The sequence below is a fragment of the Scylla paramamosain genome, unplaced genomic scaffold (genome assembly GCF_035594125.1).
Source record: "Scylla paramamosain isolate STU-SP2022 unplaced genomic scaffold, ASM3559412v1 Contig8, whole genome shotgun sequence".
NCBI classification, from domain to species: Eukaryota; Metazoa; Arthropoda; class Malacostraca; order Decapoda; family Portunidae; genus Scylla; species Scylla paramamosain.
The window spans coordinates 1,407,501-1,427,500 of NW_026973673.1; the positions used below are offsets into that span (position 1 = coordinate 1,407,501).

Consider the following 20,000-nt stretch of genomic DNA (forward strand, 5'->3'; position numbering starts at 1 on the left):
CTCCCTCTCTTCATACCATCTTTCTCTTTCTCTCCTTTGACTTACAACTCTTTCTCTTCCTTCTCCCCAACTCTTTCTCAGTCTCTCCCTTCACTCTTCCTTTCTCTCCGTTTCTCCCCCTCTCTTCCATCGACCTACATCCATATCTCCCTCTGTTTCTTTCCTTCTTTCTTACCTCACTTTCACCCTCCATTTTTTCCACTCTGTCATACCACCCGTCCCCTTCTGTCAATCTCTCCCACGCTCCCTGTGTTGTCCCGTCCATTTCTGCATCCCTCCCTCTCTTCCTTCACTTTTTGGTATTACAAGAGCCCGTCGCGTGAAGGTTTGGGTGAGTCAGTCCCTCGGGGCCTAAGACATAATCTCTAGAGCCAATCAATCACTCTCAGCCCTTGTGGTTCACGCTAATGCCGAGGTGGGAAGACCAGTTAGGCCCCGAGCACACTAGCGACTTTGTAGAGCCACAAGTGGCTGCGTTTTGTGGCGGGGATATTTTCTCCCATAGGTTCCCAATGTTTTCAAGCTTTGCCGATCACACTTGTGTCTGTGGCTCGCGACTGTGGCAAGCTGTCGCTCGTCCCCGCCACAAACAGCGCATTTTGTGGCGGCGTTTTGTGGCTGGCTGAGAGCACACTAGCGACCTCTGGCGACCACATGTGGCTGCTAATCAGTGATGCAGGAAACTTCGTAGAGGTGTGGTGTGGCGACCAAATGTGGCCGGGTATTCAAAACATAACCACATGTGGTCGCCACATGTGGTCGCAACTTGTGGCTCTAAAAAGTGGCTAGTGTGCTCTGGCCCGCCACTTTGCGCGGCCACTTGTGGTGCCACAGAGTGGCTAGTGTGCTCGGGGCCTTAAAGGGAATAACTCTCTCTCTCTCTCTCTCTCTCTCTCTCTCTCTCTCTCTCTCTCTCTCTCTCTCTCTCTCTCTCTCAAGGAGAAATTATTATTATTATTATTATTATTATTATTATAATAATAATAATTATTATTATTATTATTGCTGTTATTGTTGTTTTACTACTACTGCTGCTGCTACTACTACTACTGCTACTACTACTACTACTACTACTACTACTACTACTACTACTACTACAACTACTATTACTATTGCAGCTGCTGATTGGATATGAAAGTGGGCAGCTGGTTCTGTGGGACTTCAAGGGCCGCTGTGCTGATGTCAGATACCAGTCTGCTGAACCCCTAAGGTAATAAGAGAGAGAGAGAGAGAGAGAGAGAGAGAGAGAGAGAGAGAGAGAGAGAGAGAGAGAGAGAGAGAGCAGTTATTATTAGTAACCTAACCTAACCTAATCTGTTACAACACCCTTAAAAACCCGTGTCACTTCAACTAGAATCTTTTAAAGAGTGTTTCTCCTGTTAGTAGTGTAGAAATGCTGTTAATCAGTCTCTACAACCATAAAACATTTCTAATATCACCTGACCTGACCCCACATAACCTGATCTGACCTCCCATTCACAGGTCATTGTCTTGGCACCAAGAGGGAGAGCAGGGTATGTGCTGTCATATGGACCGGTCACTCACAACTTGGACTCTGAAACAAGCCTCTCCCAGACGCCCCCCTCTCTCTCTCTCTCTCTCTCTCCACAGAACTGAGTGACCCCCGTGCACTGGTGGTTCTCCACAATGACATCGTTGTTGTGGACCTACTCTCCCCCAGCTACCCCTGTTTTGAGAACCCCTATTGAAGGGATACACACGAGTCACCTGTCACCTGCTGTACACACCTGGCTGACTGCCCTGCTGACCTCAACCCTGCCTTCTACTTAGCTGGGGCCAGGGGAGGGGGGCACAGGAAGCAGGGTTTCTCTGAGAAGGAGTGGCCAATCTCTGGGAGGGAGTGGGACAGCACCTTCTGCCCGTACCCTGAAATGACCTTGACTGGGTGAGTGATGGCTCATGGGAATGAGTGATGAAATTGTTGATATATTTCTTTATTTCTTCCTTCTACTACTTCTACTACTACTTCTACTACTACTACTATTACTACTACTAGTACTATTACTTTTACTTATAATTACCACTACTACTACTACTACTACTACTACTACTACTACTATTTTTTGCAGACATGTGGACGGGTCAATAAAATTCTGGGATGCCTCTTCTGTGGGACTCCAGATTCTTTACAAATTGAAGACTGCAAAGGTATGGCCTATTCCAGTTCATCTGAGTCCATCCCAGCCTCCCCAACTGCATCCCAGCCACCCCAGTACATCCCAGTCTATCCCAGCCTCCCCCAGTACATCCCAGCTTCTCCCAGTCCATCCCAGCCTCTGCCAGTGCATCCCAGCCTCTTCCAATCCATCCCAGCAACTTCTAGTCCATCGCAGATTCTCCTAGTTCATCCCAGCCTCCCACACTGCATCCCAGCCTCTCCCTGTGCATACCAGCCTCCCCCAATCCATCCCAGCCTCTCCCAGTCCATCCCAGCCTCTCCAAGTCCATCCCAGCCTCTCCCAGTGCATTCCAGCCTCTCTTAGTGCATCCCAGCCTCTCCCAGTGCATCCCAGCCTCTCCCAGTGCATCTCAGCCTCTCTCAGTGCATCCTAGCCTTCCCCAGTTCATCTCAGCCTCTCCCAGTCTATTCCAGCATCTCCCAGTGCATCCCAGCCTCTTCCAGTACATCCCAGCCTCTCCCAGTACATCCCAGCCTCTCCCAGTACATCTCAGCCTCTCCCAGTACATCCCAGCCTCTCCCAGTACATCCCAGCCTCTTCCAGTGCATCCCAGCCTCTCCCAGTACATCCCAGCCTCCCCCAGTGCATCCCAGCTTCTTCCAGTACATCCCAGCCTCTCCCAGTGCATCCCAGCTTCTTGCAGTACATCCCAGCCTCTCCCAGTACATCCCAGCCTCTCTCAGTACATTCCAGCCTCTCCCAGTGCATCCCAGCTTCTTCCAGTGCATCTCAGCCTCTCCCATTACATCCCAGCCTCTCTCAGTACATCCCAGCTTCTAGTGCATCCCAGCTTCTTCCAGTACATTCCAGCCTCTCCCAGTACATCCCAGCCTCTCCCAGTGCATCCCAGCTTCTCCCAGTACATCCCAGCTTCTCCCAGTACATCCCAGCCTCTCCCAGTACATCTCAGCCTGTCCCAGCGCATCCCAGACTCTCTCAGTATATCTAAAACAATTATTCCCTGTAAAAACACTGTAAATTATTATTGTACAGGGAAGTTTGAAGGAGTAAATTTATTCCCCCTAGCACTGCTGAACGTAATCATGTGTTACCTCAGTAGAAAACATTTTATGCGAGTCTCCCTTCCAATACTCTGAAATTGCTCTCGTTTTCTTTCCGCCTCGGGAGTTTTAAGGGGGAACTTCACTAAATCGAGTAATTTATTCCCATTTTCTCTTTCCCGCAGTGCCTCGAGGTGCCAGTCATTTATGAAGTATGAAAGCAGAAACGGGTCTCCAGAATATGATTTTTGAGCAAGATCTTCCCTTCAGGTGAGTCTGATGATGACGATGATACTATTACTACTGCTACTACTACTACTACTACTACTACTACTACTACTACTATCTTTCCAGACCTCTGGATTATTTCATGCCCATCCATGTCAGAAAAAGACCACAGAGAATACCGGCCGGCTACCAGGTGAGAGAGAGAGAGAGAGAGAGAGAGAGAGAGAGAGAGAGAGAGAGAGAGAGAGAGAGAGAGAGAGAGAGAGAGGGGGGAGGGCGGTGGGATAGGTGATGGAAAAAGACAGGAAAAAGAGAAATGAAGAGAATGAAAGATAGAAACACGTAGGGACATTGAGAGAGAGAGATTGATTGATTGATTTAAACAATATTACTACTACTACTATTGCACTAATACTATTTTTACTACTGATACAATGTCTCTCTCTCTCTCTCATAATTAATGATATTTTTTCAGCCAATTCAAAATTATTACAATTATTATTACTTTTAGAAATAATGATAATATTAATATTATTTTCTTATTTTTAAACCCAATTATTTTTTTAGGGGGCAAGATTTTCATTTACATTAATTACTTTTTGCATTTTTTACTTTATCATTTACTTTATTAATTATTATTATTATTATTATTATTGTTGTTGTTGTTGTTGTTTTGTTGTCAAGAGATGGATTGGACAAAATAGTACAATAGTCAGAATAGTTCCACTGTATAGTACAAGATAGGTTAGATAGTCTGGATAGTACAGGAATAGGTAAGATAGAATAGTACAGAATAGGTTAGTCATTCAAGATAGTACAAAGATAATCTGGATAGTACAGCATAGGTTAGTTTGGATAGTACAAGCATAATTCCGGATAGTCAGTCAGGATAGTACAATAGAAGTCAAGCAGGGGGAGGGAGGGGGCAGATAGTCATGCAAGTCAGGATAGTACAGGATAGTAGCAGAGATAGTTTGTTATTTGTAATAGTCAATAGTAAAGATAGTTTGGGATAGTCATGATAGTACAGACTGGAAATTGACCCAAAAATTCTACTACTACTACTACTACAGGCCAGGTAGTGGGTGTGTCTGGTACATGCTGAGGACAAGGCAGACTACTCAAGACTATCCTGTGTGGCATTAGTTGAGCCACAGCCAATAGTCTGGAGACCCTCACCTTTGTACTATTCCTGATAGTCTTTGCTGCTGCTGCTGCTGCTGCCTACGTATGGGTCAAAGGTTAGTAGTGCACTACTGGCTGGCTGACTGACTGACTGACTTTTTGGCTGGCTGGCTGACTGACTGACTTTTTGGCTGGCTGACTGACTGACTGACTGACTGACTGACTGACCGTTTGGCTGGCTGACTGACTGACTGACTGACTGTTTGGCTGGCTGACTGACTGACTGACTGACTGTTTGGCTGGCTGGCTGACTGACTTTGTTTGGCTGGCTGACTGACTGACTGTTTGGCTGGCTGACTGACTGACTGACTGACTGACTGTTTGGCTGACTGACTGAGTTTTTGGCTGGCTGGCTGACTGACTCACTGACCGTTTGGCTGGCTGACTGACTGACTGACTGACTGACTTTTTGGCTGGCTGACTGACTGACTGACCGTTTGGCTGGCTGACTGACTGACTGACTTTTTGGCTGGCTGGCTGACTGACTGACTGACTGTCTGTTTGTTTGGCTGACTGACTGACTGACTTTTTGGCTGGCTGACTGACTTACTGACCGTTTGGCTGGCTGGCTGGCTGACTGACTGACTGACTGACTGTGGTTGGCTGACTGACTGACTGACTGACTGACTGTTTGGCTGACTGACCGACTGACTGACTGTCTGTTTGCCTGGCAGACTGACTGACTGACTGACTGTTTGGCTGGCTGACTGACTGACTGACCAACCGACTTTGGCTGGCTGGCTGGCTGACTGACTGACTGACTGACTGACTGTTTGGCTGGCTGACTGACTGACTGATTGTTTGGCTGGCTGACTGACTGACTTTTTGGCTGGCTGGCTGACTGACTGACCAACCGACTTTGGCTGACTGACTGACTGACTGATTGACTTTGGCTAGCTGGGTGGTTGGCTGGCTGGCTGGCTGTCACCACCACCTAGCCTAACCTAACAAAACTAAATTAACCTAACCCCTCAAAAAAATGGACCTTTCTTTCTTTTTTTTTTTTATTAGACTTTTGTTGCCCTTGGTTGGTGTCCCTTGTACATTAAAAACAAACAAACAAACCTAACCAAACCATGTGTGTGTGTGTGTGTACACAGGTGACCACATGTGTATGGGAAGCTGCATTTCTTGGTGTGGCATGAACAGCCTCATCTCATTGGCTGTGTTGTCTGAGTCCTTGCTGTGTTGTATGTGCTGTGCTTGTCCCTCTCGTTTCCACGCCTTCTCTCTCTCTCTCTCTCTCTCTCTCTCTCTCTCTCTCTCTCTCTCTCTCTCTCTCTCTCTCCTCACCTCACCACAGACAGCCCACAGCCCCACAGTATGTACCCCACAGTATGTTTACGAACCCCACAGTGACTCCCCACAGCCCCTCATCAATAAGTGTCCCCCTTACACACACACAGCATTACATATACAAACGCTGCATCTTGTACAGTGCCTAGAATAAAGAATGGACACACAAAATGGACAGGCTTCGTTTTGTTCTGTCCTGCATGAATGTGGCGAGGCTCAACATGTGCAGGTGAACAGTGAAGAGTGTATTAGATGCACGACTCAAAGATATGGAAGCTTACACACGAAGTACAGGACACAGCTTGATGATGAGTACGGTGAGTCAAGTATTAGGAGTCAAAATGCTCCACTTTGAACTGACCTATAACAAGGAGTAAGCTTGTAAAGGGGAAGACATTTGCCAACACAATAAACACACAGGGAAAAATTAATCTAAATAAAAGATTAAACAATTATATATAATGCCAACACTAAATAAAGAATAAATGAAGACTAAGCAAAGCAAATTAATCTGACTGCTAATAAACAAACCAACACAGTATATTTAAACACTATCATGGAAGATACTGAAGCTGTGTGCTGTCTTCCTGCAGCACTGGTCAGCTCCTGTGCCATCAGCTTCACAGCACCATCCTCTGTCAAAAAATAAATAAATTAATAAATGTTGCAAACTATCTGATGTCAAATAATATTGTGGGCTTGTACAGAGATGTGTCAACAACAACAACAACAACAACAACAACAACACCTTAACATGGTGAAGCAACAAGAGGCCACAGGTCACAGGCAGGGTGGCCAGGCCAAGACTTTACCCCCCAAGGCCCCGCCACACAGACTGCTGCCTCCACTGGAATCTTCCACGCACACTTTGCTGCGGTCTCCCAACACATCACTGTCGGCAGCATAGGGCTTGCTGCCACACTCGCTTCACAACTCCAGCCAGCTCACTGCAGGGCAAAGACACAACGGCAATTCAAGTCTTCTCATTAACTAAGTGACACTAAGCATTTCAAATATTTTCACATTTTCACTGGGATCTGACACAAACCTACCATTTAAAAAGAAATAGAATTTGGCTGTTAGATAGAGTGGTAAATGACTGCAGTAATTCCAGACTGATTGCAAGTGGTGAGTCAGTAGAGTACTTAAAAGATTAGACACATTTATGGACAGGGCTGATAGGTGGATGTAGGTAGGTATGCCACATGCAGGCCTTGTGTTTCCTTAGGCAGTAACACGTAAAGAATTTTATATCACGTGGGAAACTATAAGGAAACACGAGGCCTACATGTGGCATACCTACCTACATCCACCAATTAGCCCTATCCATAAATGTGTCCAATCTTTTAAGTACTCTACTGACTCACCACTTGCAACCATTCTGGAATTATTCCAGTCATCTACCACTCTATCTAAAAGCCAAATTCTACAGGAAAATCCCTCATCCAGCATTCGAGTATCCGGCAGCTTCAAGTATCTGGCACATTTTTCCCCGAGCCTTAAAATCAATAAAAAATCAATGTGTACTCATAAAATCGATTAAATTATGATTAATTATGAGGAAGGCACAACCCCCGAGTTCCAAAAACAGTTTAATGTTAAGGATGCGATATTCATGGCTTCACTTGCTTGGCTAGACGTTAAAAGGCAAACATTGATACGATGTTGGCGCAAATTGTACCCTTTGATGATGTGTGATGATGAGGATGAGGAGTTTGAAGGGTTTGTAGGTGGCATGAAAAATTCGGTGGTGAGCGAGCTGTGGGAAATTGGGGGAAATGTGCAACTTAAAGTGACAGATGAAGCGTTACAGGAATGGGTGGACGTGGACGAAAATCAGGCCGTAACATTCACTCTCACAGACGAGGAAGTTATCAACGCTGTAGTAGAAGATCATTTAGAGAAAATTAGTGATGATAGTGATGATGATGATGATGATTATGAGCCTAAAGTAACTTGAGAACAGGCTGCGAAACACATAGCTGGCTTTGTCAGGTTTGCTGAGCAGTGCACATACATGTCAACCCGAGATGTTATGACCCTTCACTGCATTGAGAATGAGTTTTTGCTGCAAAGAAGAAGGAGCTGCAAACAAGGAGACATTAGAAACTATTTTAAAGTAGCTTGTAAGGGAAAAGAAGTGGGGCAAACAAGTACAGAATCTGATGATGATGATGACCCGGAGGGTGTTGAAGGAGAGGTGTGGGGAGCGAAAAAGTGTCACAAACACTCGTACATTTTCATATCTTCATTGTATGCTATACATGTTGGCTAATATTGAGTAAAGCAAATAAGTGTATATGTACTTTATTTTTGTAACCCATCAACTTATTTATAAGAGGAAAGTATTAAAGAGAATGTTAGTACAGTAGTATTGTGTGTTGGTGAGTGTGAGGTGGCAGCGCGGGTGGCAACTCATGGCACGGCGATCAGCTGATCTTTGTTATAATAAGATGCGTGAGTGTAGGGTGGTGATTGTGGACATAATTTCACTTCTATTCAAGTATCCGGCATGTCGGCAGTCCCATTGATACCGGATAAGAGGGATTTTACTGTATTTCTTTTTAACTGAATTTTATGAAGCTTGAGACAATGACAAAGTCCTATTCTATTTAGCCTTCAGGATTTTGTTTGTATCACCCTTGTTACATCCATCATACTTTCTGTTATGACTTCTCCTCAAAAGAGGAGAAAATCATAACAAATTTAGTTTGTCAGAACAAACTAAATTTGAGTAAAATAAAACATATAGAGGATTCTACATTTGAGTATATCTGTATTAGTGACCACTGTACCTAACTGGAACTCCCAAACTATGTAGTATTAATTAATCAATTTATAATTTTAACAGCATTACTTGGATCCACAATTAAGAGGCAAAGACAAGATATAGCCTCAAGTGGTGCTTTTTGACTTTCTTCTTTCTTTCTTTGAGAACAATTGCCACATTTACTTACTGATGTATATTTGTAAGTGATGGTTTTCATGTGACTAATCTACATTTATGGTGGAGAGAGAGAGAGAGAGAGAGAGAGAGAGAGAGAGAGAGAGAGAGAGAGAGAGAGAGAGAGAGAGAGAGAGAGAGAGAGAGAGAGAGAGCCTTACCACCAAATATTTTGCCTCCTTTCTCAGAAATCTTCCACACAACCACCTTGCATATCAGTTGAAATTAATGTAATTTTTGGTATAGTTTTTAATTCCACATACCACATCAACACCAGGCTGAACTGTGAGCTCCTGGGCTTGCTTGCCATCCACATTATGTCTTTATAGTCTTATGAGGTGATGCGAGAGAGGAAGCAGAACACACACACACACACACACACACACAGGTAACACTGCCTGACTGAGACACACACACCCTTGTATCTCTCACCTACTTCTTTACATAAAATACTGCAAGAGAGAGAATAATAGCTGCACTAATGATTTATACCAAAATACACACACACACACACACACACACAACAAATAAATTAATTAATTAATAAATATAGAGGGAATTTATTGCACAGCTGGCAAGGAGGTGAAGTCTGTTGTCATACTGTGTTGCAACCAATTGGAAGAAAAATATAAAATATCATAGATTACACTTTTTTTTTTTTTTTTTGCAGATATTTTTTGATTGACAGAATAATTTCCTAAAACTTGCTTCCATTTAGAATTTTGTTTTATTTGGGGAAAGATCAGGTAGGGAGGTGTGTTTTTAACCTGTGATGGAGACGATGAGGTTAAAGGCTGTTACTCAATGTTTATGAGGCTAAATAATGGATTTAAGGCTCTTTTTAAGGATTTAAGAGGCTTAACAAAGGGTCTGGTGGCTTTTAAAGGATGTTTTAAAGGGTTTGCCTGTTGAAATTAAACAGGATAGAAGAGTGTAAGATAAGGGACCCTTTTGACTCTTCTATGTTCCTAAACCACAGCAAAACTCCCTTAAAACACCTTGAAACACTGCCTTGCTAACTTAAAACCTAAGCAATTCAAAAACACAAGAAAACAAACTAAACACTTAAAAATACATCTTTATAAATTCCATTAAACTTTCCTATATGTTTAACAACCTAAAAATACCAAAATGAACCCCAAAACTCAAAATAAAACAAAGACCCTTGCAAACACTAAAACACCAATAAATATCCCAAAACACACCTAAACACACCTAAACACACTCACTGAATGACCTCAAGCACATCCACACACCCCAAAACACACTGAACACACTCTGCCCTATTCAAAACACCCCCAAACAGTTACCCATTAATAAAACACACAAATACACACTGAAACACATCCAAACACACTCAAAACACCATTGTATCCTCACAATCACTTAAAACACTGTCAAAAACACATACAAGATCAGAGAGAGAGAGAGAGAGAGAGAGAGAGAGAGAGAGAGAGAGAGAGAGAGAGAGAGAGAGAGAGAGAGAGAGAGAGTCATGAAAAATTTCCTGCTTGGCCCTAGAAGGTCATAAGATGCCATAGAAATACTGGTAATGTTAAAATAAAAGGAAAAAAGTAACAAAAATAAAATGAAGCCCAAAATTACAAGAAAAAAAAAAAAAAAGGAAATTAAAACTACAAATTAACCCCTAAAGGACAGGTGGCATCTATGATTGCCCTACATTTTGTGGGCTTAATTTCAAATTTTTGCACAACTTTTTGAGCCTGTGAACATCCTTTCCTCACCACAGTGTCTCCCTCTGAGCCTCAGTGTGCTGTGAACCACTGTGATGGCTACAGGGGAAAATAATCACCCCTCTTCCTCTGATTCCTCAGACATCCACATCAGGGAAAATTTGCTCCAAAATAACCTCTTAGTGAAAATACTACTGGCAGAGAGTTACAAGTTACTTCCCCAAGTGTAGAAAGTGGTTTTATCAGAGAAAATAAAACAGTAATAGACTGTGTTTCACTCATATACATCTTCCCACCTGTCACAATTACATTTTTCTTGTGTGTTATAAGTGACAGACAACAATACTATTTTCTTTAGTGTTTTTACAAAATTATAGATTTAGACATTCACGCGAGTGAGTGACCGAGAGATACTGGTGAGGGACGCAGATAAAGTAGGCATGGGCACCCCTCCCCCCCCTGCAAGCTGGGGCCCCAGCACACAGACACACAGACACACCACATCAACTAGAGAGTTCCAGTTTGCGGGAGATTAAAGAGGAAGGATTGATAAGTGTGATGCTATTACGTTTTAAACAATCAGTCAAGGCAGAGTTGAGAAATTGTTGATGGAATATGAACTATTTTTGAAGTGTCTCATATATATATATATATATATATATATATATATATATATATATATATATATATATATATATATATATATATATATATATATATATATATAAACACACACACACACACAAACAAATAGAAGAAATACGTTGTTTTGAAGATTACAAGAAAGCTGAGACCTTTAAAAAGTAATATTAGGAATTTAGGATGACAGTAATATGACAAAAAAACATTACTGTCACATGGAAACACACACACACACACACACACACACACACACACACACACACACACCCTTTCCCAGCTCTCCCATGCCCACACAGATCTGTGCATGCCTTGGACACAGAGAAGGGCACCATCAATGTGTACACCATCTCTACCATCCTGAGAATGACAGGTGGCAGGGTGAGATAAGGAGATAGAGAGATAGACATATATACATACTTTCATTCATGCATTCATTTCATTTTCATTCACTCCTCCTCCTCCTCCTCCTCCTCCTCCTCCTCCTCCTCCTCCTCCTTGTGCAGGCTCTGGTGCACTCTAGTTTGAGGAGTTCTTTGGCCGCCAAGTTCCTTATTGAAGGCGATGAGGAGTCGCTGGAGGAGGTGAAGGAAATTTTCTGTATCTATGACAAGCAAGGTAAGGATTCGCCGTTCATCTTTGACCCGTGTTTGGAAACCCTTCACTCTCTCACCACTGTTTTCCAAGACTACAGAGATGATCAGCTGGGTTGTCATGACTTTCTGCTGCTGCATCATTTCACAGCCACACACACCACCCCTCACCACTCACCCATATTTAAACCTTAGAAAACAACTGTAAATTGAGGGAGTTAGTGGAAACAGAAGAGAGAGGGAGGAAGAGAGGAAGAGGAAGAGAAGATACTGTTACTCCTTGCATAATGGAGACTAAGAGAAGGAGAGGGAGGAGATAGGTGGAGGAAAAAAAAAAGAGGAATGGGGGAGGGGTGTACCAGGCACCTCACATCATGTAACAATAGTGAAAATAAAAGGGAGGAGGTAGAGGGCGGTGCACCTCACACAAGTCCAGAGAAGCAAGGGGACGCCATCACACAATCCGTCACCACCACCACACCACAGCAACGGGTGGTGAGTGTATTACTATAACAACAATGAAAGTTGAGAGGTTAGTGTCAATATTCATCCTGTGCTAACACCACCACTAGTCTGTCATCACAAAATCCCCATCACTCACCACAAACACACCACCATTCACCACAAACACACCACCATTCACCACAATCACTCAGGGCTGGAAAAACACACATTTAAAAAAACCCAACTTTTTTTTTTTATTATTTTGGGAGGTTTATTGTTTTTTGTTTATTCTTCATATTTTTATGTAAATCAGTTTAAATAAGGAATTAAAAAGTAATCTAAAATAAAACAAAAGGTATGATGTGTTTTTCTTTTTATGTAGGAGGGGGACTGGCCAACAGCAAAAAAAAAATAAATAAAAAAAATAAATAAATGAATAAATAAATAAATAAATAAAAATAAAATGAAATTAAATGGATAAATAAATAAATAAATAAATAAGTAGGTAAATAGATAAATAAAATAAAATAAAAAAATATATAAAAAATATAAAAAATTTCCAGCAAGAAGGAAAGGTAGATGTTGACAGACAGAGCTGAAAGAGTTTGACTAGGCAAGGTGCAAGCACGGAGGCACAGTTTCGGAGAACAATAGGAGGGATCCCATCAGGTCCATAAGCCTTCTGAGGGTTTAGGCCAGTGAGGGCATAAAAAACATCATTGCGAAGAATTTTAATAGGTGGCATGAAGTAGTCAGAGGGTGGAGGAGAGGGAGGAACAAGCCCAGAATCGTCCAAGGTAGGGTTTTTAGCAAAGGTTTGAGCAAAGAGTTCAGCTTTAGAAATGGATGTGATAGCAGTGGTGCCATCTGGTTGAAATAGAGGAGGGAAAGAAGAAGCAAAGTTATTGGAGATATTTTTGGCTAGATGCCAGAAGTCACGAGGGGAGTTAGATCTTGAAAGGTTTTGACATTTTCTGTTAATGAAGGAGTTTTTGGCTAGTTGGAGAACAAACTTGGCATGGTTCTGGGCATAAATATAAAGTGCATGAGATTCTGGTGATGGAAGGCTTAAGTACCTTTTGTGGGCCACCTCTCTATCATGTATAGCACGAGAACAAGCTGTGTTAAACCAAGGTTTAGAAGGTTTAGGTCGAGAAAAAGAGTGAGGCAACCGGCCAACTTGTGTGAAGAAATGCTTGTCAATGTGACTGACTGACTAACTGACTGGCTGACTGAGTGGCTGACTGAATGGCGGAATGACTGACTGACTGACTGATTGGCTGACTGACTGACTGACTGACTGACTGGCTGGATCGGTGACTGACTTGACTAACTGACTGGCTGACTGACTGGCTGACTGAATGGCGGAATGACTGACTGACTGACTGATTGGCTGACTGACTGACTGACTGACTGACTGGCTGGATCGGTGACTGACTGACTAACTGACTGGCTGACTGACTGGCTGACTGAATGGCGGAATGACTGACTGACTGACTGATTGGCTGACTGACTGACTGACTGACTGACTGGCTGGATCGGTGACTGACTGACTAACTGACTGGCTGACTGACTGGCTGACTGAATGGCGGAATGACTGACTGACTGACTGACTGACTGACTGGCTGACTGACTGACTGACTGACTGGCTGGATCGGTGACTGACCTGACTAACTGACTGGCTGACTGACTGGCTGACTGAATGGCGGAATGACTGACTGACTGACTGACTGACTGACTGACTGACTGACTGACTGACTGGCTGACTGACTGGCTGGATCGGTGACTGACTGACTAACTGACTGGCTGACTGACTGGCTGACTGAATGGCGGAATGACTGACTGACTGACTGACTGACTGACTGACTGACTGACTGACTGGCTGACTGACTGGCTGGATCGGTGACTGACTGACTAACTGACTGGCTGACTGACTGGCTGACTGAATGGCGGAATGACTGACTGACTGACTGACTGACTGGCTGACTGACTGGCTGGATCGGTGACTGACTGACTGACTGACTGACTGACTGACTGACTGACTGACTGACTGACTGGCTGGATCAGTGACTGACTGACTAACTGACTGGCTGACTGACTGGCTGACTGAATGGCGGAATGACTGACTGACTGACTGACTGACTGGCGGAATGAATGACTGACTGACTGACTGACTGACTGACTGACTGACTGACTGGCTGGATGGGTGACTGACTGACTGACTGGCTGGATCGGTGACTGACCTGACTAACTGACTGGCTGACTGACTGGCTGACTGAATGGCGGAATGACTGACTGACTGACTGACTGACTGACTGACTGGGGGCTGACTGACTGGCGGAATGACTGACTGACTGACTGACTGACTGACTGACTGGCTGGATGGGTGACTGGACTGACTGACTGGCTGACTGACTGATTAATTGGCCGACTGACTGGCTGACTGACTGACTGATTGGCTGAGTGGACTGACTGACTGACTGACTGGTTAACTGAATGACTGATTGGCTGACTGACTGGCTGATTGGCTGACTGACTGAATGACAGGCTGGCTGGACTGTCTGATTGGCTGTGATGGCTGGCTGACTGACTGACTGACTGGCAGAGTGACTGACTGACTGACTAGCTGGCTGACTGACTGACTGACTGGCTTACTGGCTGACTGACTGACTGGCTGGTTGGCTGGCAGACTGACTGACTGGCTTACTGGCTGACTGACTAACTGACTGACTGACTGACTGACTGACTGGCTGGTTGGCTGGCAGACTGACTGACTAACTGACTGTCTGGTTGGCTGGCTGAACTGGCAGACTGACTGAATGACTGACTGGCTGGATGGCTGGCTGGCTAACTGGCTGGCTGGCTGACTGACTGACTGACTGACTGAACTGACTGACTGACTGACTGACTGGATGGCTGGCTGGCTGGCTGGCTGGCTGAATGAATGACTGACCGACTGACTGGCTTACTGGCTGGCTGACTGACTGACTGGCTGACTAAATGACTGATTGGCTGGCTGGCTGGCTGGCTGGATGGCTGGCTGGCTGACTGACTGACCGACTGGCTGACTAACTGACTGACTGACTGGCTGGTTGGGGGGCTGACTGACTGATTAACTGACCGTCTGGCTGGCTGGCTGAATGACTGACTGGCTGGCTAAATGGCTATCTGGCTGGCTGGCTGAATGAATGACTGACTCTCTCTCTCTCTCTCTCTCTCTCTCTCTCTCTCTTTCTCACTTTAAAACTACACTAATACTACTTAAATATACTTACAAATATTCAGTATATATTGTTAAGTGTGAAATTTGTAGTATTTAAGTGAATCAAAAGTAGTAGTAGCAGCAGCAGCAGCAGCAGCAGCAATGGCAGGTGATAGTGGTGGTGGTGGTGGTGGTGACAGTAATAGTAATAGTAGTAGTTTGAATAATAACCTCAGTGGAGGACCCAGCGGCCATGTTGCCTTAATTATTACTTCGTGACACCAAAACCAGGCAATGGCGGATATATCTGACCAGAGGATATGAAAGCTAGACAAGTGACTCTATATTGTGACATGTTGGGCTTACAATAAGTGAGAGACGAAGCAAATAATGACTGAAAACACTGACGCCCTGCCTGTACCTCAGCTGACAGCTTGTTTACATATTGACGACTCTTCAATATTCGCCTAAATTTCCAGACTCAGACGTAAATAAAACCTAAAGATAAATAAATAACCCCAAAAAATACCTATATAACGAACAAAAACCTTAATAAACTGCTACAAGACACTACAGGTAGGAGGAAGGTGATGCTGGGAAGGCAGTAAGGCTGACTAAGGGTAGGCTGGCACCGCAGGGCTCACCTTACGTACTCATGGGTCTCTGGTGCTGCGTGGCGGTGCTTGGTACAGGGAGAAGCTGCCGGGAATACGGAAACACTTATCACCAGAGTGCGTGGGGCAAGACTGACCAGCGCCGGCCAAAACACTCACCTTGCCAAGCGCCACCTGTCTCTGCTCCACCAACACACACACAAAAGTTAACATGTTATAAAATAATAATTCAAATTATATAAATATCCTCACTTCCTCACTGCCGATTCCCCACTGAACACCTCCTAAGTGATTATGATTCCAAATTTCACTCACTGCTGCACCGTGCCACCGCAGCAAACATGCAAACCCGTGCAGGATAGGCTTGACTAAAATGCTTCTACTCTCTCTCTCTCTCTCTCTCTCCTAACGATTGTTTCCCAAAGCCACAAAGATGATTAAAAGGGTTTTCAATAGCGTTTCTCTTATTAATAATATAGAAATGTTTGTAATCTGTCAGTAGAACCGTAAAAACATAATTAAAAACCTGTCACTTCGACTAGGGCCTTTTAAAATGCGTGTTTCTCTTGTTAGTAATGTAGAAATGTTATTAATCTGTCACTAGAACAGTAAAGACACGCTTGAAAACCTATGTAATTACTGAGAGAGAGAGAGAGAGAGAGAGAGAGAGAGAGAGAGAGAGAGAGACCCTGCACACACCCAAACGCATAAAAAAAAAAAAAAACCCACACACTCAAATGCCCTCAAAAGACCCAGCACATACTCAAAACATCCCCACACACTCTCAAATACACTCAAAAGACCCTGCACACACCCAAACGCACCTATAGCACCCCCACGCATACTCAAATACACTCAAAAGACCCAACACCCACACACACAAACGCACCCAAACACCCCCCCCCCACACACACACACACACTCAAATACATTAAATACATTCAAAATTCTCATAATGGAAAGTGTTGAAATAATTAATGGGATTTTCTCTCTCTCTCTCTCTCTCTCTCTCTCTCTCTCTCTCTCTCTCTCTCTCTCTCTCTCTCTCTCGGTGGGATTAAAAGCAGTAATAATCTTAATGTTTATTGTCACCCCTGGCATGAACAAGTAACAGAAAACGGGAAAAAAGATGAAATAAGTTTCCATTATAAAAAAAGATAAATAAATAAATAAATAAATAAATAAAAACGGACGGAAAATAAAAGTAAATAAATAAATAAATGATCCTTGCAAGTACTTAGACACACTTAAATCGAAGAAATGAAAAATAATTGAAAAATATATATAAAAGTAAATATTCCCATTATGAAAATGAACGAAAAAATAAATAAAATAAATAAATGGTCTTAAAACAATAAAGATAAATAAATGAACTGAATATAAAATCGAAAGAAATTGATAAAAAAAAATGTAAACAAATATAGGTAAAATTCAACATTCCATAAAAAAAAAACGAAACGAAAAAGAGAAAAGAAAATAACCGTTAAAATAATAAATAAATAAATAAATTGAATATATAACGAAAGAAAATTAAAATATATCCTCTCTCTCTCTCTCTCTCTCTCTCTCTCTACAAGGTGAGCGTATCTCTCTCTAAGGTGTTGACAAGGGCGGCGAGGCAGGGCCCAGTCACGCCTGCCCTCTGTAAGCCCTCTATTGCATAGTCACGTGCCGCGCCTCCTCCTCCGTTAACTTCCAGCCCAATCTTAGCGAAGCCTGCTAAACTCCCGCCCACTTCCAGCCCCGCCGCTACTTCTGTTGGGATAATAGCGGTTGTAGTGGTGGTGGTAGTGGTAGGTAGTGGTGGTGGTAGTGGTGGTGATAGGGAGAGGAGGAGGAGGACGAATAGGAGGGAGGAGGAGGAGGGCCGTACTAGTAATAGTAGTAGTAGTAGTAGTAGTAGTAGTAGTAGTAGTAGTAGAAATAACGAGAAAATTATAAGAATGATAATAATAGAGCAATGATAATAACGATAATAATAATAATAATAATAATAATAATAATAATAATAATAATAAAAACAACAACAACAACAACAACAACAACAACAATTACTACTACTACAACAACTACTACTACTACTACTACTACTACTACTACTACTACTACTTACGTGCCGGTGAGAGGCCAATGGGGGTAGCGAGGGAATGGGGGGAGACGGGGGATGCCAGGACCCCCTCCATAACCCCCGCCAGCCTCCTCCAGACTACGCCCTCCCGCCCCCCCACCACCGCCTGAGAGAGAGAGAGAGAGAGAGAGAGAGAGAGAGAGAGAGAGAGAGAGAGAGAGAGAGAGAGAGAGAGAGAGAGAGAGAGAGTGTTAATATTTGGTATTATTCTACTACTACTACTACTACTCTTCCTCCTAATCTTCCTCTTCTTCCTCCTCCTCCTCCTCCTCCTCTTCCTACTAAAGCAAACCTCCTCCTCTTCCTCTTCCTACTCCTCCCCCACTCGTCTTCCTCTTCCTTATCCTCATTCTTCTCTTCCTCCTCCTTCTCTTGCTTCTCATCATCATCATCATCATCTTGCACCACCACCACCATCACCACCACCACCACCACCACCACTAACCTTTGCCAGTAGTTGTATGTGCGCGGCAGCCTGGGCTTCCCCGTGGGCAGGCAGTAGCAGGGGAGGGCGTGGTAGTAACCTCCTTGATAACTTCCCCAACACCCCGTTCACCTCCTCCATGCCAAACACAGCACCCACCAGTATTACAACGCCCCCCGCGTGTACTCGGCTAAAGGCGCGGACCCTGTGGTGGTAGTAGTGATGGTGGGTCTGGTGTTTGTGTGCGTGTGTGTTTTGTAGTGGTAGTTGTAGTAGTAGTAGTAGTAGTAGTAGTAGTTGTTGTTGTTGTTGTTGTTGTAATAGTAAAATAATAATAATAATAATAATAATAATAATAATAATAATAATAATAATAATAGCAGAGAGAGAGAGAGAGAGAGAGAGAGAGAGAGAGAGAGAGAGAGAAGGAGAGAGAGAGATTGTTGTTGTTGTTTGATAAATTTATTGCGCACAAGGCAGGCGTCAGACTATATTTATTATACGATAAAAAAAAAACAGAAGAACAATAGGAGTAGAACAATAATAGCAATAATAACAAGAACAAGAACAAGAACCAAAAATAAGAGTAGTTAGAACAGTAACAACAGAAAATGAATAAGTAAAAAAATAATAATAATAATAAAAAAAAAAAAAAAAAATAATAATAATAATAATAATAATAATAATATGGAAAATCAATAAAGAAAGAAAATGATATAAATAAATAATATAATAAAGAAGGAAATGAAACAAAGAAATAGATGAAGAAATAAAGAAAACAAGAAATCAATAAACATAATAGAATAAAAAAAAGAATTAATAAAAAATAAACAACAAAATAAAAGATTAGTACAACTGTGAAAAACTAGCAATGCTAAAGGCAAAGGCTGGCAGAACAGAGAGAGAGAGAGAGAGAGAGAGAGAGAGAGAGAGAGAGAGAGAGAGAGAGACGAACAACTACCACCAACACCACCACCACCACCCCCCCCACAACAACAACAACAACAACAACAACAACAACAACAACAACAACACTAACCTGTCCACCAGCTGGTCAAAGGTCACACCACAAGTAGGCAGGATGGCGCTGTTCTGGAGGGTCGCCTGGCTCACTGGGAGGGGTGGAGGGGGTAATATTAAGCTTTTCTCTCTCTCTATCGCAAGAAATAAGCTTTTTCCTGATCCTGGTATTAAATTTAAGCTTCCTCTCTTCTGGTAGCTTAAAATACTTAAAACAGCTTAATATACGCTAGGCTAACTTTAAAACTCTCAATTTAAGCCTTTTTTTCGGCATTACTACTGTATTTTAAGCTTTCTCCCTCCTTTCACAAAAACTAAAAATCTCAAAATAACATTACAACAACCTACAAACACTTACAACTGCCTTGAAACACTAAAAAAACGGAT

General features: G+C 43.0%; 1 protein-coding gene and 1 long non-coding RNA gene across 3 annotated transcripts in view; both read right to left on the minus strand.

The window, feature by feature from the left end:
• Positions 1-5,601: 5,601 nt before the first annotated feature.
• LOC135096876 (uncharacterized) lies at positions 5,602-16,351 on the minus strand. Its single transcript, XR_010265127.1, has 3 exons — positions 16,072-16,351; positions 6,660-6,858; positions 5,602-6,546 (listed from the first exon to the last, which is right to left on the minus strand). It is a non-coding gene; the product is annotated as an uncharacterized LOC135096876 (long non-coding RNA).
• A 760-nt stretch (positions 16,352-17,111) lies between these two features.
• The window catches only part of LOC135096870 (uncharacterized), a 3,145-nt gene continuing 256 nt past the window's right edge, over positions 17,112-20,000 (minus strand). Inside the window, exons 2-5 of one of the 2 annotated variants that reach the window (XR_010265124.1) lie at positions 19,633-19,705; positions 18,615-18,798; positions 18,155-18,275; positions 17,112-17,796 (exon numbers count right to left, since the gene is read on the minus strand). Coding sequence is in view for 1 of the 2 variants with exons in the window: in XM_063998636.1 (XP_063854706.1) it covers positions 17,791-17,796; positions 18,615-18,798; positions 19,633-19,705 (263 nt within the window). In the remaining variant the exon portion in view is untranslated. The remainder of the gene's footprint in view (positions 17,797-18,154; positions 18,276-18,614; positions 18,799-19,632; positions 19,706-20,000) is intronic. The other variant, XM_063998636.1, reaches the window with a different exon arrangement.